This window comes from Zonotrichia leucophrys, chromosome 13 (assembly GCF_028769735.1).
Source record: "Zonotrichia leucophrys gambelii isolate GWCS_2022_RI chromosome 13, RI_Zleu_2.0, whole genome shotgun sequence".
Taxonomy (NCBI): Eukaryota; Metazoa; Chordata; class Aves; order Passeriformes; family Passerellidae; genus Zonotrichia; species Zonotrichia leucophrys.
In genome coordinates, this window is record NC_088183.1 from 1,914,756 (window position 1) to 1,931,942 (window position 17,187).

Consider the following 17,187-nt stretch of genomic DNA (forward strand, 5'->3'; position numbering starts at 1 on the left):
GTGATTGCACAGCCTTGTCATCTGCACACCCTGGAAGGCTTCAGAAAAGGCCTGGTGTCATTATCCTGGCTCTGAGAGAAGGCACAGACAGGGATTTGCCTAATGTCTCCCCAAGGGTAAATGGCACTTGGGAATGAGTGCTGGGTGCTGGGTCCCAGTGCAGGGCTGGAACGTGAGGCCAGAGCTTCATGAAAAGAAAAGCAGAGCAGACAAGAAGCCTTGTAGGCAAATCAGCTTTCAAAGCACCTGAAAACTTTGTTTAGGACTGAATTGCAATGAGCCACGTTCCCACTTGGCTGGATCTCCCAGGGAATGCTAAGGAGCAGGGTTTGCATAGACGGGAATATTTATGAACTCCCGGTGGATAGGAGACAGTGCCTTGAAACCCAGCTTCAGCAAGGAGGGATAGCTTGCAGGTTTAAACTTTATTCTGTGTCAGATATAGCCTGAAAGTTGTCATTTGCAGGGAGGGAGGGATGTCCTTTTACAGACCTCGTGGCCTGGAGTGATCCATTGACTTCAAAGCCCTCACTGGAACTGTTAACCAGCAACACTCAGGGTTGTGTGATGGATTCAGGCACCCTGTGCTGGAAATTGGGGATGATTAGGACAAGGGGTTGTTTCTAAAAAGCCCTGGAATCGTTAAACAGCAACACTCAGGTTGTGTGATGGATCCAGGCACCTCGTGCTGGGAATTGGGGCTGATTAGGAAAAGTAATTGTTGTTTTTAAAAAGCCCTGGAACTGTTGAACAGCAACACTCAGGTTGTGTAATGGATCCAGGCACTCTGTACTAGGAATTTGGGGATGATTAGGACAAGGGCTTGTTGTTTCTAGGGAGATGCGAGGCAGGAGTGGAAAACTCCTCAAGCCCTTTGCCAGCTCTTCACTGCATTCTCCTGGTGGCCAGGTGAGGCTCTGGGGCTGTGCTGGAACTGCTGACTCCATAAAAGCCACCAGGAAACTTGTGCTGGGTCAAACTCCAGTGAGCTTTGCCCTCTGAGATGCCTCATCTCCCTCAGAGGCTGACACGGGGCACTTGGGGCATCTTCCCACTGAAGCAGCAACTTCTTCCTTTTTGCTATTTATATCTGAAACGATTCCTGGAGTTTCGCTTCCCATCCCGTAACAAAGTGGACTCGGTGGCCTCCAAATGCTGATAACTTGGTGAGAAAAGGGATCCCACTCACAGCCCTCCCAGCAGCCCAAGGAGCTTTTTGCAACATCAAAACCATTTGGTTGAACTCAAAGGAGTTTCAATTTGTGCTGCCAACATTGCAGTAGGGATGGGAATGTTTCTGCCATCTGTGGGGGGCAGTCCAAGGAAACATTTTGTCATCTTGCAGTGATTTAAATGTGCAGAACTCATCCCCAGTTTCCTTCAGATCAGCAGGGAGCCCTGCACTTTGCCAGGAGTATTGACTTTGTTCTCCATAAAGTTTTCTTACTCTGAAACTCCCTAAACTTTGTGTTCCTTGTTTCCTGCCCTGCATCTTCTTCCCCCCACCCCTTATGGGGACAGCCTTTCTTCATTTCTGATTTCAAATATTTTTCTCTGTAGGTTATTTTGTCCAGCAAAGGGGGGCAGAAAAGGTTTATTATATTTAAAGTCTCTGAATGGTGTCCTTGTCCATGAGGGAAAATTGGCAAGCTTGGAGCCTTCTCTTACAGAGAGGGAATTATTTCACTTCCACCTACAGCATATTTGCCATGTCAGGCCAGCTTTTGACATTTGTGCTGCTCTGGGGCAGCCAAGAGGCTTTTGGTGGCTTCTGGATTGTTCTGTGCCCTCTCTGTGGCTGCTGAGGCCTGGCTGCAGCTGGAGCTGGTGGCTTTTGCAGCTTTTGCAGGCCCTTGGGTGTTGTCCCCTTTTGTCTTGGTGCTGCTCTGGCCTTGTGATGTTGCCAACATCTTTTATGAGAAATCCTTTCCTTAGGATTTTTCCTCCTGAGAAGCTGGAAGCCTCAGGAACAAAATGTAAACATTGATTATCTGCTGCTGTGGAATGCAACAGGTGCATCTGTGATTGGTCTCATGTGGTTGTTTGTAATTAATGGCCAATCACAGTCAGCTGGCTCGGACAGAGAGTCTGAGACAGAGCTTTTGTTATTCATTCTTTCCTATTCTATTCTTAGCCAGCCTTCTCAGGAAATCCTTTCTTCTATTCTTTTAGTATAGTTTTAATGTAATATATATCATAAAATAATAAATCAGCCTTCTGAAACATAGAATCAAATCCTCATCTCTTCCCTCATCCTGGGACCCCTGTGAACACCGTCACATTCCTGGCTCCAGGAATGAGCCTGGGATGGATTTTGTGGTTCAGCCCCAGCAGAGAGCAGGAGCAGCTCAGCCTGGCTCTGGGTGAGCCCGTCTGGTGGAGCAGTGATTTCCACCTGGGTGATTTCCAGATTGGAGCAGGGCTTGGAAAAGGAGTGTCCCAGCTGGCCCCAGCCCTGCTGCACTGCAGGGACACCACAGGGACACCCCAGTGCTCCCTGGCATGCAGAGGAAGGAGCCAGATGTGCCCACAGGGGTGCCCAGCAGGGCTTTCCTGGCACCACCACCCACTCACAGGAAAAGCAGCCAGGAATCCTTCACATTCAGCAGAACCACAGCAAAGGGAGAAGGGAAAGAGCCCGAGGAGCTGGGGGGCCTGGCTGCTGCAGCTGTGCTGGTGCTGCACACAGGGAGGAGCTGTGGGTGTGAGGGTGGCAGTGAGAGGGGCACAGAGCAGGTACAGGCACTGCCAGCTCCAAAATCCCCCCTGCTCCTGGAGCTTTGGGCCATCTCCACATCTGGATGGAGAGAAGGTGGCCCAGGTGTGATGGTGGCAAGAGGGAACCTGACACATTTCCTTCCCCAGCTCTCTCTGCAAGTGCAGCACGGTTTCCTTTATCAGGTTTGGTTTCTCTTATCTCCGCAGCCCCTGCGTGCCAGCCCAAGGCTGTGCTGGGGGTGCTTTCCACTGTGGGTGACAAGGACACCTCAGAGCTGGCCCAGAAACGTGGCAGGGCCACGTGGGTGCAGCAGGATGCTGTGGCTTGCACACAAACACAGAGGGCCCCACTGCTGCAGCCTGGGAGGAAATGGTGAGGGCTGGAGCTGTGCTCAGCTCCTGGGGCAGCCTGGGGGGGTCTGGGGGCATGGCAGGGCCCTGTGCCCACTGGGGGCTGCAGGTCTTGTCACGGTGTCACAGAATCACCTGAGGGTACCCTGAGCTGGAAGGGACCCACCAGGATCACCAAAGTCCAGCTCTGATCCTGCACTGGGCCCCCAAGTTGAAACTAATTCATTAAGGCAGATAAAACCCAAAATCTGGAATGTCCCCAGAGCCAGCCTGGACAATCCCAGCCCCTGCAGCCTCCCACCATGTGAGAGAAGGTGGAGCAGATGGGATGGGTGGCAACCTGACAGCTTTTCCTTCCCCAGCTCTCTCTCCATGTGCTCCAACCCTCCCATCTCCCCCTCCTGCCCACACAGCGATCCCACAAATGATGGGCAGAGGGGTCTGAACCCTTTCCATGACCTCCTGGAGGCACTTAATGAGATCCCTTGATTGCTGCAGGGCTGCACTGCACATCCAGCACAGCATTTCCCCATAACCCCATGTGTGTTCACAGATATTCAGAACACCAACGGGGAACAAATCCCCCCACACAGGGATGGCTTTTGCTTTCCACCCCCTGGCCCTTCCTGCCTGCCAGGGAAGGTTTGTGGGCACTGCCCTCGGGTGAGTAAGAGCCAAACCCTGCTGGGGCCAGCAGCTGTCCCACCCTTGGCCACTGGGCACTGTTTGGTGACATTATCTCTCCAGATAAGCTTTGTATGTGTGGTTTTGCTCTTTGTTTTAGCCATGTAGAAAGCTCCAGACATGCCCAAGAGGCAGGAGCTGTCCTGCCCAGAGTGGCAGCAGTGAGCTGGGGCTCGGTGCCACCTTGGGGGCACCTGGGCAGGAGAGGCTGCTCCTTGGTTTTTGTCACCCAAAATGCCTCCAGATCCTGCTGTGGTGAGCACAGGATTAAGATGAGCCATGGGGAAAATCGAGGTGACCAGCAAAGCCCTTTAACTTGAGTGGAATTTCTCTTATTAAATTAAATTTAATGTTTATTAGTACCTGGGCAAAAGAGGCTGCTCCTGGTCTGCCAGACCCAAAATGCCTCCAGATCCAGCTGTGGTGAGCACAGGATCAAGATGATCCATGGGAAAAATTGAGGTGACCACCATTTAACTTGAGTGGACTTTCTGTTATTAATTTAAATTTAATGTTTATTAGTACCTGGGCAGGAGAGGCTGCTCCTGGTTTGTCAGAGGCTGCTCCTTGGTTTTTGTCACCCAAAATGCCTCCAGATCCTGCTGTGGTGAGCACAGGATCAAGATGGGCCATGGGAAAAATCGAGGTGACCACCATCAACTTGAGTGGATTTTCTCTTATGAATTTCAGTTTAATGTTGCCTGTTGCAAAGGCTTTTTGGAAAGGAAAGGTTTTGTGGTATCTGCATGCAGACCTCAGTGTTTTTGTTTTGTTTCACATGTTTTATTGAAACCGTCACAAAGGTTTTCACCGGTAGTGACAGCAAGTTCCTTTCTATTTCAGCCCAAATCTGTTCTGTGTGTGCAGCCAGAGCATCCCCTGGAGCTGGGATTGAGTGAGCCCAGGGGGTTCTGAGCCCCTTGGCTGGGGCTGATTTGGGGCTGTGGTTGTTGCTCTGTTGTGTGGCTCAGATAACTCAGAAATGGAGCTAAATGTGACTTTTGGGGTGGTTGTATGGACTGGAAGCCAAAACATGGATGGTGGATTTGTAGGAGCTTTGATGTGGCACAGGAACCCTGTGTCCCCCCAGCTGCTGGGCTGAGGAAGTGCCTGGATTTCCTGGGACAGTGATTTCCTCTGCACTAAAATCCTGGAAGTCCCTGGGTTTGTTGTGCACAGGAAACCATTAGGAACAGGATGTTTGCTGCCTGCACACCCACAGGGCCCCGAGCAGCATCAGGAGGAGGAGCTGTGGGTGCTCCCAGTTCTCACACAGCTGCTGCTGTCACCTCCATGGCAGAGCCCTCTCCAGGCTGGCCCTGCTCCTGAAGGAAGTGTGGACAATCTGGGACATTGCCAGCTCTGTTTGTTTAAATCGCATTTTGGGGGCTGAAACCAGCTCGTTATTTTTTTAGCTGCTCTGGCCACACTCAGAATTATTCTTTGGCATCTCTGCCCTTGTTGAAAATGCCCATTTGGGAGTTGAGAATGCACATTGGGAAGTTGAAAATGCACATTTGGGAGTTGAAAATGCCCATTTGGGAGTTGAAAATGCCCATTTGGAAGTTGAAAATGCACATTTGGAAGTTGAAAAAGCACATTTGGGAGTTTCCCAGTGCCCAGCTGCATTCTGCTGTGCCTGGATGCTCACACAGGGTCACGCTGCTCCAGAGGGACTGGTGCTGCTCATTTCCTCACTGCCAGCTGCAAACCTGGCTGGAATTTTGTGAGGTTTGCTCTGAGCAGCCCAGGAAGGGCTGGTGGCCACTGCTGGTTTATCCTGCTCTGATGAATGTGGTGAGGAACACCACAAAAGCAATGGGTGGGAATGCTGCTCCTGGGGCTGTTTGGGGTGGCACAGGGCAGTTCTGTGCCTGGGGACAATTCCTGCCTTTCCATGTGCTCAGGAAGCTGCTGGTGCTCTGGTTCAAGGCATTAAACAACAACAAAATGTTGGTATGTCCCACTGATGCTCTGCTGGCCCCATCCCTGCTGCCAGGCTTCCACCTGCATGGGTGGGCATTGGTTCTCCTGCTTTGGGAATGGTTCAGCTGTCTTCTTCCCAAATATTTCTCCCCACCTGCCTGTTTCAGCCCTGGCCCTGGTTATTCTCCTGCAGTGGTGCCTCTGTCACCCCTGGCCAGGTTTGTCCCCTCAGTTTGTCCCTCTCTGGCTCCTTGGATCTGTGCTGATGGCCCAGAGCAGTTCCAGCTGTGCTGCAGCCCAGTGCTGCTCCTGCTCCCCATTCTCCCAGAAGGTGATAACTGCCCTTCCCTTGCCATGCAGGGGATCTCAGGGGTGGGATGTGGCTCTCCAGGATCAACCCATGAGAAATGGAGCCTGAACCTTCTCCCCTGAGCTCCTGGGCCAGCGCTTGGAGCTGCTCTGAGAGATGTGACCCCTGTGGATGGGTTTAGAGAGCTGAGCTGTAAACACTGCTCAGGGCTGTCCTCAGAGTCACCTCTGGCATTTCAGCACTCTGTGTCACCTCCACGAGGAGCAGAGCTGCTTGGAGAGGTGAAGCACCTCTTGTAATCCCTGGCTGCTTGAAATTGTAATCAGCTGGTCTGAGCAGCCCCAGAGGGGAGCAAGGAATGGCTGAGCCCGTGCAGAGCTCAGGGGAGGGGATCTGCATCCCTGAGGTGCTGGGGACAACTCATGGCACGCAGATGTGTGGCACTGGCAGGGCTCTGCACATCCCTGGGGAAAAGGCAGCATCTGGGGAATGTGCTCTCCCTGTTTATTGACACGCTTTCCCCTCAAACTGCTCCAAATCACAGAGCAACGAACTACTGAGCAATGTGGGGAAATAAAAACAGCTAAAAACCCTTCCCTAAAGACACCAGAGCCCTCCCCATCCCTCCCTTGGCAGGGAAAGCCCTTTCTGAAGCCTCTGAGCCACGTCAGCTCGCAGCTATGACAGTCATCCCACCCTGCTGGCAGCGCTGCTCCCCGAGCCAGGGAGGGATGGGAACGGGGCAGCCCCAAACCCTGAGCCTGTGCTGGGCTGGGCACCGGGTACGGGGTGCTGGGGGTGCCTGGGGTGGCACCTCACCCCAGGGCTGGGAGCTCCTCACAGTGCCCAAGGGGAGCTCTCACAGCTGGGCAGGGAATCAGGGAATCCAAGCCAGCTCTGCTCCTCTCCCCTCCCCTTGCCCAGTGGGGCCCAGCCTGGCTTTAACCCTCTCTTTGCCCCCCCCAGATCATGATCGAGTTCTGCCCGGGTGGGGCCGTGGATGCCACCATGCTGGGTGAGTGCAGCTGTGCCCAATATATAATATAATATAATATAATATAATATAATATAATATAATATAATATAATATAATATAATATAATATAATATAATATAATATAATATAATATAATATAATATAATATAATATAATATAATATAATATATATTATATATTTATATTATATATTTTATATTATATATTTTTATAGATTAATATATATATTATTATCTATTATATATTAATATAAATTAATATTTGATTATTATATATTACTATATTAAATATTGATATATATATTAATCTATATTATAATATATATGAATAGATATTTTATGTATTGAATATAATATAATATAATATATTAAGGTTAAGAATGAATCTGACTCCATGTTCCTCTGAGAACATGGAGTCACATTCATTTCTTCCAGCCACGGGGGACCCCAGAAAATACCACACCTGAGTGTGCTGGCATTGAGGGATGATGCTCCTCTGCTCCTCCCCAGGGACAGCTGGAGCTGCATTTGCAGGGTTTGGGTGTCCCTGAGTGTGCTGGCATTGAGGGATGCTCTCTGCTCCTCCCCAGGGACAGCTGGAGCTGCATTTGCAGGGTTTGGGTGTCCCTGAGTGTGCTGGCATTGAGGGATGCTCTCTGCTCCTCAGCAGGGAGGTCACTCCTGTCCCTGTGAGCAGCAGAAATGGAATCACTGAATCACAGAGCATCCCCAGCAGCTGCAGGAGGTGGAAATCCTGCTGCAAGTGCTGGTTTAGGGAATAAATCACCTTTACAAGCTGATTTCCATCATCCCCCACTGCTCTGGCACAGGGACAGTGGCTTTGCCATGCCCTGCTGGGTGACCTGGCCCTTCCTGCTGCTCAGGTGAGCATCCCCTGATCCCTGTCCTGTCTGACCCCCTGTCCCTCCCTGCAGAGCTGGACAGGGCCCTGACTGAGCCCCAGATCCAGGTGATCTGCCGCCAGATGCTGGAAGCTCTGCACTACCTGCACAGCAAGAGGATCATCCACAGGGACCTGAAGGCTGGCAACGTGCTCCTCACCCAGGATGGGGACATCAAGCTGGGTGAGTCAGTGCCTGGCACCTCCCCAGGGACAGCTGGAGCTGGATCTGTGGAGTTTGGGTGTCCCTGAGTGTCACTGTCATTTTCTGAAAAATCCCTTCACCAGGATTTCTTCTCCTGGGAAGCTGAGAAGCCTCAGAGAAAAATGAAAACAATAATTATCTGATTGCTTCTCCTGTGTTTTGCTGCTCTCTGGAACGTAGTTTGAACATTGTTTACCAACAGGTGGTTGTTTTATTGGTTTCATGTGAATTGTTTTGACTCAATGACCAATCACAGCCAGCTGTGTTGGGACTCTGGAAGGAGTCATGAGTTTTTCATTATCATTCTTTGTAGCCTTCTGTCTGTATCCTTTCTCTTTTTTTTGACTTTTAGTATAGATGTTAGTATAGAAATATGAATAGAATAGAATAGAATGTATTTTTAATATAATGTAATATATTAGCCTTCTAAGAACATGGAGTCAGATTAATTCCTTCCTGCCATGGGGGACCCCAGAAAATACCACACCTGAGTGTGTTGGCATTGAGGGATGCTCCTCTGCTCCTCCCCAGGGACAGCTGGAGCTGCATTTGCAGGGTTTGGGTGTCCCTGAGTGTGCTGGCATTGAGGGATGCTCCTCTGCTGCAGGAGGAGCAGCAGCACAAGGAGGGGAAGGTTTTGTTCCAGGGAAAGGCAAATGGAGCTGCAGCCCCCCCGATGGATTTTTCCTCCTTGAATTTATTTAATCCCTCTCTGAACCCGATTTCTGTGGGTTTTGGCCTGCTGAGCATCCTGAGCAGGGGGTGCCAGCTGGCAGGGCTGGGAGCTGGAAGAATTCCTCTTATCTGCACAGCAGCTTTGGTGGTGACAGGGGCAGCCTTGCCAGAGGGTTCCTTTGCCAGCTCTGGAGTTCAGCTGGCAGCCAACGAGTGCTGCAGGAGGGAGGAGAGGTTGGGTTTGTGTGCAGGACAGGCAGGGACACCCTGAGCTCGGGCTGGGGATGGGTGACAGCTCCTCCAGCTGCCCCCAGGGCTGTCCCAGGGAGCAAACCCACCTGGGCTGGGCTCTGTACCCCCTCCAGGGCTGACCAGCTTAACCTGGGCTGAGCTCAGAAGGGACAAATCAGGGAGAGAAGGAATGGAACAGCAATTTGGTTTTTCTGCTCTAAAATCAGGCTTTTTGCTAGGAAATAGGTCCTGAAATCTGCTGTGGATGAATGTAGCACTTTGGTTTTTCTGCTCTAAAAATCAGACTTTTTGCTAAGAAATAATCAGGAAGTCTTCTATTGAGGAAGGTAACAGCACTTTGGTTTTTCTGCTCTAAAAATCAGGCTTTTTGCTAGGAAATAATCCTGAAATCTGCCATGGAGCTGCTTTTTTTTGCAGAAAGGAGCTCCATTTCCTCACAGACGTGTAAGGTTTGGCGGGAGAGGGTTGTTGTGCCTGTTTTATAGCACATGGGAGAGGAAAATCCCGGGGGTCATGTACCCCAAACCGAGTTGAATTCCTGATGCTCAGCTCAGAGGACACAGCCCATGGCATCAGTGTGTGTTGTTTGCTCTCCAGTCCATGTCTCAGCCAAGTGTGCTAACTCAGAAGGCTTTTCCAGCTTCCCTCCAGCCTCTAATGTTACTGCTCTTTGCAGCTGACTTTGGGGTGTCTGCCAAGAACATGAAAACCCTGCAGAAGCGAGATTCCTTCATCGGGACCCCTTACTGGTGAGTGCCCTGCTCATGGAGGGCTCCACTCCTAAAAATCAGCTTTGCAATGGAGCTTTGGGGGGTGCTGGGCCACGCTGCCTTAGGGTGGGAGGATCTGAATGAGGATTCTTGGCCATTTTCTTGCACATTTCAAGGGTTTTCCTTGAGCAGAGCTGTGAGAGCTCTGTGTGCTGCAGAGGGGTCACAGCGCTCCAGGCTTGCAGCGAGGGTCACACGAGTGTGCTCTCCCCACCCCGGGGGTGACATGGGCTTTGAAGCCACTCCAAGCACATGGGAACGAGGCCCTGCCCCAGAAACACAACCTCTAAATCACCCAGCTTGCTGGAGGAGTGGAACTGCACGGATTAATTGATGCTCTGAGGCAACATCCGCGCCAGATGTCAACGGCCTGGGGGTTTTCTGGGGAAAGAGGAGGGGGCTGCACCCCGTGGAAAAGAGGCTGAAACCCAGGGCTGGGGGGGAAAGCTGTGTTTTCTGCAGCTCTGGGGAGGAAAAGCTGTTTCCTGCAGCTCTGTGGGTTATTTGTGGGCGTGGGTTATTTGTGGGTTATTTCATTGCTGCTGCCCTGCCCGTCGCAGGATGGCCCCGGAGGTGGTGATGTGTGAGACCATGAAGGACACTCCCTACGACTACAAGGCTGACATCTGGTCCCTGGGCATCACCCTGATCGAGATGGCCCAGATGGAGCCGCCCCACCACGAGCTGAACCCCATGAGGGTCCTGCTGAAGATCGCCAAGTCCGACCCGCCCACGCTCAGCTGCCCCTCCAAATGGTGAGGGGGCACCTCCCAGCACTCACATGGAGAAAAACCAGTTGGTTTTAGCAGTTTTCTTTCATTTGGGTAGGGTTTTAGCTGTGTTCCAGCTCCAGCTGTGTGCAGGGGGCTGGGAAGGCAGTGCTGGCTGAGGGCAGGATGCTCACAGTGTCCAGGCAGCACAGGGAGAGCTGCTGCTCACCCACAGAGCCCCCAAAAAACCAGGGGTGACCCCTTGGCTGTTCTCAAAACAAGCCATGTGTATGAAAGGCAGATTTTTCTCTAAAGCTGGAGATGGCCAAGAGCTCCAGAATTGGTTTCCCTGAAGTCTGGAATGCCATTTCTGCACATAAAAGAAAACTAAGCCAGTTCAGTTAAAGCAAACAAGCCACTGATTTTCATTTATTTATTTATTTATTTATTTATTTAATGTACTTATTTCTAAATGATAAAAGCTGCAAGTGACTGGCAGAGCCCTGGAGCCACAGCCCTGTCACAGCACTGTCACAGTCATTGTCACAGGCAGAGCCAGGGTGGGAATCCCTCTGGAGCTGCCCAGGAGTGACACCAGGGCCACGCTCTGCAGCTCAGAGCTGCACTTTGCAGGCTGAGGGTGCCCTCCTATGGGGCTCCTGCTCCTTCACAGCCACCCTTGCCCACTGGATGGCTCCTTGTCCCCAAGCAGCTCCTGCCGCCATGGGCTCCTTTGGGGACAGCTGCTGTGTCCTGCCTGTGCCTGGGGCTCAGTCCCCACCATCTGCTGCCAGCACAGGAAAAGGCAAAACCTGGTCCCTGACCTGGCCCTGGTGCTGCTTCTCATACAAATAATCAGAATTACTGAGCACAGGGTTTCCCATGGGAGCAAAATGCTGATTGTGGCCAGTTGCAAGCTGGGGCAGGACCTGCTGAGGGATCAAGCTGATCCCTTTGCTATTTGGGGCCTTTCCTGTGCTGAGTTTCTCACCACCAGCTGTGTTTGAAGGTCCCTGGAGTTCAGAGATTTCCTGAAGAAGGCGCTGGACAAGAACCCAGAGACCCGGCCCAGTGCTGCCCAGCTGCTGGAGGTAGGGACAGACCAGAGACCCCAGACTGGATTCTGATTATTTCTGTCTTGTTTAGAAAGTTCATAGCACTTTTCAGCCACTAAAACTCTCCAAAAAGGATCAGCAATGTTTTTTCCCTTTGGAACAACCTGCAGAGCCCCTGTGGACACCAAGTGGAGCAGAAGCAGCTCCTGTAAACACCCCTGTGGCAGGCAGCTTGGGCTGAACCTGGTTAGCCCTGATTGAAACTCAATTCCTTTCCTCTGCCCCTTCCCAAAATCACAGCAAAACTGGAAGCTGCTGTGAGCAGTGTGATCCCAGTGCTGTGAGCACTGAGTGATCCCACTGTGAGCTGGAATTCCAGTGTGATCCCAGTGCTGTGAGCACTGACTGATTCCAGCCCCATCCCAATTAAATCTCCCCCCAGGCTCTCTTTGTCCCAGGGATCCTGCCCAGCTCCTGGTGACATTCTGTGGGCAGATGTCCTTGTCTAAATCCCACTGCTGATTTTTTTGGGGGGGAATTGCTGCCATAAAGCAGCTTTGGGGAGCACCTGAGGTTCAGTGTGCCCTGAACCTCACCCCAATTCTCTCCTGTGAATTCCTCTAGGGGTAAATCCCAGTGACACCGCAAGGAACCACAGCCTCAGGTCTCTGAAAGCCCAAAGTCCTCCTTGTGCTCCCAAGGTGTGACTTTGGCCAGCTGACACTTTCCCTGTGCTTGGTTTTCAGCATCCCTTTGTCAGCAAGGTCACCAGCAACAGGGCCCTGCGGGAGCTGGTGGCCGAGGCCAAGGCCGAGGTGATGGAGGAGATCGAGGACAGCCGGGATGAAGCAGAGGAGGATGACTCCTCCGAGTCTGCCTCGGTGAGCAGCTGTGGCTGTGCTGGGAGAAAGAACCTGGTGCTTTTTTCAGCTTCTAAAAACTGGTTTGGGTCACATCAGGTGGAGGGGAAGTGGTTGATCAGGGAGGGAGGGGCTGGGTTGTGGTGGCTGCCAAAGGCATGGAGATATAATGGTGCTGGGGGGTGGCCCAGTGCCCACTCACAGGAGGGGCTCTGAAAAGTGGTTAACAAACAAAAGGAAAAGGGAAAATAAAAAGGGAAGTAAGCCCTGATGCAGGCTGGAGAAACTGGAGAGGAAGCAAAGGCAGCAGCACGTGGAGGGAGCTGGGCAGATCTGCCCCTGGGCTTGGCTCTTTGCTGGGGACATCTCAGAGCTGCTTGGGGACACATCTCAACCTCCCTTCTCTGTCACAAAGGGAAGTGGCTCCTCCACAGTGGTGTTAGCCATGGGAAAAGAAATTTGATGTGCAAATTCCTTATCTGCCTCTTAAACATGTGCAGGTTCTGGGGCTTTTTCATTGCTCCTCTTCCTTCCCCCCAGGATCCTTGGGGCCACCAACCTGGGGCAGGATGGAAGCATCCCAGGGCAGATGTCCTAAAAGGGACATTCCCTCCCAGTGCAGTTCAGGGTGACCTTGCTGTGCCTTGTAGCCCTCACAGCTGTGTTGAGTGGTGGTGCCAAGCCCAACATCTGTCCTTGCCTGTCTTTGCAGCCCCCTGGGAAGCACAAGAGGGACTCCTCCGAGGTGAGCCAGCTGAGCTTTGATGGGGAGAAACCTCCAGACTCGTCCTTGCCCAAAGCCCTGAATGGCTCCACGGGCACTGGCAAGGACACCACAGAGAGCCAGAGCCACAAAGCCTCAGACAAAGGGGTGAGCAGTGACGGTGACAAACTGGAGAGCAACCACTCCACAAAACCCAGCTCGGCCTCCTCGGCCACCCAGGACAAGCCGGACATCATCCTGCAGCCAGGACATTTGGGAAACTCAACGGAGGGGAACAAGGAGCCCAGGCCAGGCAGGGAGGAGAGGAAGAGCCTTGGGGAGAGGAAGAGCATCGGGGAGGGGAAGAGCATCGAGGAGAGGAAGAGCATTGAAGAGAGGAAGAGCATTGAAGAGAGGAAGAGCATTGAAGAGAGGAAGAGCCTTGGGGAGAGGAAGAGCCTTGAGGAGAGGAAGAGCCTTGGAGAGAGGAAGAGCATGGGGGAGAGGAAGAGCATGGTGGAGCGACCAGAGAGCGTTTTCCTGGAGAACTTCAGCGAGGAGAAGCTGGCCAATGGAAGCCTGGAGCCCCTGGGGCCATTCCCCCGCTCCAAAAGGGACTCAGATTCTGGCAGCACTTCGGCCTCCGAGAGCATGGACCTCACCATCTCCTTGTCTGCTGACCTGTCCCTCAACAGGGAGAGCGGCTCCATCTCCCTCAAGGTGAGAGTGCTGGAGAGGGTGCTGGAGAGGGTGCAGGAGGGAGGGACCCTTCCCTAGGAAAAGCTCTCCAGGGTTTGTTTCCATGCTGCCTGTCCCTGGGCTTCCTCAGGCCAGCACAGCATGCACAGCTGGGCTGAGCTGTGCCAGGGGCATGTGGCATGTCCTCAGGTGAAGGAGGAGCTCTTGGTGGAGCTGCTGAAGGTTCATGTGTCCTCTTCTGGCCAGGACACTGAAATCTAAGGGAAGTCTGATGTCTTGGGTCTATTTTGTGTGAAATAACCACGCCATGACCCTGACTTGTCCTTGCTCAAGGGTGAAACCCCAAATGGGGCTCCCTAAACTTTATCCATAGTCCATCACTCTGCTGCTCTTCCTTGGCACTCCTGATCCCAGGGAAAAGCTCATCTGGGCCTGTGCCTCTCAGTTTTCCCAACATCTGGCCTGGTTTGTGTCAGCAGGGACTGCACAAAGACCTCCCAGGCTTCTTGGCTTTGGCTAAAGCTTCCTGGAGGCTGGGAATGCTTGACCTGGAGCTGCCCAGACCAGCAGGGCTTCAAGGAAGAGGCAAAATAACTGGAATGGTATTTGCTGAGCTCCAGGAGAAGAAATGCTGTGCCTTGAGGGGGCAGAGGGAAGTGTTGCACAAGATCTTTGTCACGTTGTCCGCGTGAATGAGAAGTTCCCGGCACAGAAACGTGCCTGAAAACCTTTCTTGGCAAACCCTTCCCCACCTCCTGCTGGGAGCTGGAGAGCCAGCATCCCCCAGAGCAGCCTGCAATCCCTAGTGACTGGAAATGGGATGCTCTTGCACAGGAATTTCCTCCTCCTCCTTTCCAGCACACCTGGAATCCTTGAGGAGGATGCCACACAGAGATTTGCTCTCTGAGTGGATCCTTTAGAAGGGGAAAGGATTTTTTTGGGTTTTTCAGGGAGTAAGCCATGTGAGGAAGGGTCTTTGGGAGGTGGGTCAGGTTTCTTCAGGGTGGAAGTTGTGCTGCTCCATAGTTTGGTATCCAGGCTGGATCTCCAAACTCACCGATGGTTTGTGCTCCGTGTGGTTTCCTTCTGTATGTTCCTCATGAATAACAGAGCGCTAGAATTGCTCTGAGGGCTCCAGTGCAGCTCTGAGGGCTCCAGTGCAGCTCTTGCTGCCCCGGGGAGCTGCTTCAGGGCCTCCTCTCCCCCTGCCACCCCAGGACTCGCGGCTGCAGAAGAAGACCCTGAAGCGCACCCGCAAGTTCGTGGTGGACGGCGTGGAGGTGAGCGTCACCACCTCCAAGATCATCAGCGAGGACGAGAAGAAGGATGAAGAAATGAGGTTCCTCAGGCAAGTGGGGCACTGGGATGGAGGAAAAGCAGGGTTTCCTCTCTGTGAGCTAATCCAGTTAAAATCCTCTTTGTTGTCTTGGTCCCACTTGGGCAGGGGAAGGAGGGATTCAGCTCAACATGCAGCAAAATTAACAAGGGGAGGTTTGTTGTGGCTGGCTCTGTCCTCTGGGGATGACTGAACGTGTCCCCAGGGCTGCAGATGCCTGGCTCAGTGGAAATTAGCTGGGAAATCTTCTCAAGATGTTCCTCTCCCTTTTGTTCTCAAATCTCCTCAGACTTCATTAACAGAATGGCCAAGGGAGTTGTAAACTCCTGGAGCATTATTTAATATTCATGGGTGTATCTTCCCTGCTTGATGACTCCTTTGCAGATCTTGCAGCCTTCAAACCTCCCTGACTTATCCTCAGAAAGAGGAGCTGCTGTTTCCAGCTCTGAAATGAAAAGGCCCTTAAAATAATTAAAATACAAATTGTTTCGTTTGATGCCCAATTCCAGGCTCCCTCGTGCTGCTCCCAGGGACTCCCTGAGAGGATAATTTGTCCTAAACACTGGGTCCCTGTGGCTGCCTTATTCCTCAGCCCCAATATCAGATTTATGTAAAAGCTCATTAGCAGAGCTCATTTACTGAGGTGCTTTTGGGTGGTTCCTGAGGTGCTTTTGGGTGATTCCTGAGCTGCTTTTGGGTGGTTCCTGAGCTGCTTTTGGGTGAGCTGGATGAGGGGAGGGATGCAATGTCATTATAGATGGGTCAGAATTTGGGAAAACTGCCTTTTTTTCCACCCAAGTATGAATAAGAATGGATACAGAGCATAGAGGCCAGGCCAGAGCAGTCCAGCTTGGGATTTGGGGACCAGTGAGCACTAACCCAGCTGGCACAATGGGTATTTGAGGGACACCAGTGCCTGCAGAACCTCCTCAGGAGCCTTGCCAGGGCTTGTTTGGGAAGCTGTGAATGCTAAAGGGCTTTACCTGTGGAAGCTGATGGTTTTCCAGCAGTTCCCATGAGCAGCATCCTGCTCCCTGCAGTGCCCCAGCGGCTGGAGCACATCAGGCAGCTGGGATGTCCCTCCTGCCTGTGCTCACAGCAGCCCAGGGTGCTCAAAGCTGTGGGCTGCAGTTTCCTCCCCCTGCTGAAGCACTCTGCTCGTGGATGTGCCCATTTCTGCCCATGACACCCCTCTGACCCTGCACCTCTGTGTGCCCCTGCCCACCGTGCCCCTCTGCAGGCGCCAGGAGCTGCGGGAGCTGCGTCTGCTGCAGAAGGAGGAGCACAGGAACCAGGCCCAGCTGAACAGCAAGCACCAGCTGCAGCAGGAGCAGATGCTGCGGCGCTTCGAGCAGGAGATGATGGTAGGAGGGCAGGGAAACCCTGGGAATCGGCTGGGAACCCAGCTCAGGGATGCTCTCCGGGTTGGAACAGCCTTGGGCATCACAGGAGCCCCTTTGGGATGTGAAGCATGGATGAAGGATGGAGGTTTTGTGGGCATTAAGCACCCTGGGAAGCACTGGCAGCCTCTGCCTGGCAGGGTGTAGCAGGGAAAGGGTTGTTCTGGACTTTCTTTAATGATCTTTTCTTTGATGTCTCTTCATGGCTACTGTGAGAAACAGTTTATAGTGCTGTGTAATTCACAGGAAAGAAAAAAACTTTAAATAAGAAAGCAGCACGGCCTGAGTGTGACAGCAGGAAATCTGGCAAGGCTCTGAGTGTAAATTGAATAAACCGGCCTCACACATTTGGTCCCTTCTGTTGAAGCAAAATAATATTGTAGCTAATCACACAATGGTGTGGGTTGGAAGGGACCTTAAAGATCTTCTCCTTCCATGGCACGGGGACAGTGTTGGAGCACAGAGCTCCAAATCTTGTGAGGTGTTGGTTGGAAGTTTCCCTCCTCTCTAAAGAGGCTCAATGTGCTCCAAACGTTGTGAGGTATTGGTTGGAAGGTTCCCTCCTCTGTAAAGAGCCTCAACGTTGAAGCACAGAGCTCCAAATGTTTTGAGGTGCTGGTTGGAAGTTTCTCTGCT

General features: G+C 52.2%; 1 protein-coding gene across 1 annotated transcript in view; it reads left to right on the plus strand.

Moving 5' to 3' along the window:
• Nucleotides 1–17,187, plus strand: part of STK10 (serine/threonine kinase 10) — a 41,238-nt gene that overhangs the window by 18,046 nt on the left and 6,005 nt on the right. The window contains exons 3-11 of the mRNA XM_064724991.1: nucleotides 6,956–7,004; nucleotides 7,921–8,070; nucleotides 9,695–9,767; nucleotides 10,349–10,543; nucleotides 11,508–11,589; nucleotides 12,300–12,434; nucleotides 13,126–13,836; nucleotides 15,033–15,163; nucleotides 16,392–16,515. Coding sequence (XP_064581061.1) covers nucleotides 6,956–7,004; nucleotides 7,921–8,070; nucleotides 9,695–9,767; nucleotides 10,349–10,543; nucleotides 11,508–11,589; nucleotides 12,300–12,434; nucleotides 13,126–13,836; nucleotides 15,033–15,163; nucleotides 16,392–16,515 — 1,650 coding nt within the window. The remainder of the gene's footprint in view (nucleotides 1–6,955; nucleotides 7,005–7,920; nucleotides 8,071–9,694; nucleotides 9,768–10,348; nucleotides 10,544–11,507; nucleotides 11,590–12,299; nucleotides 12,435–13,125; nucleotides 13,837–15,032; nucleotides 15,164–16,391; nucleotides 16,516–17,187) is intronic.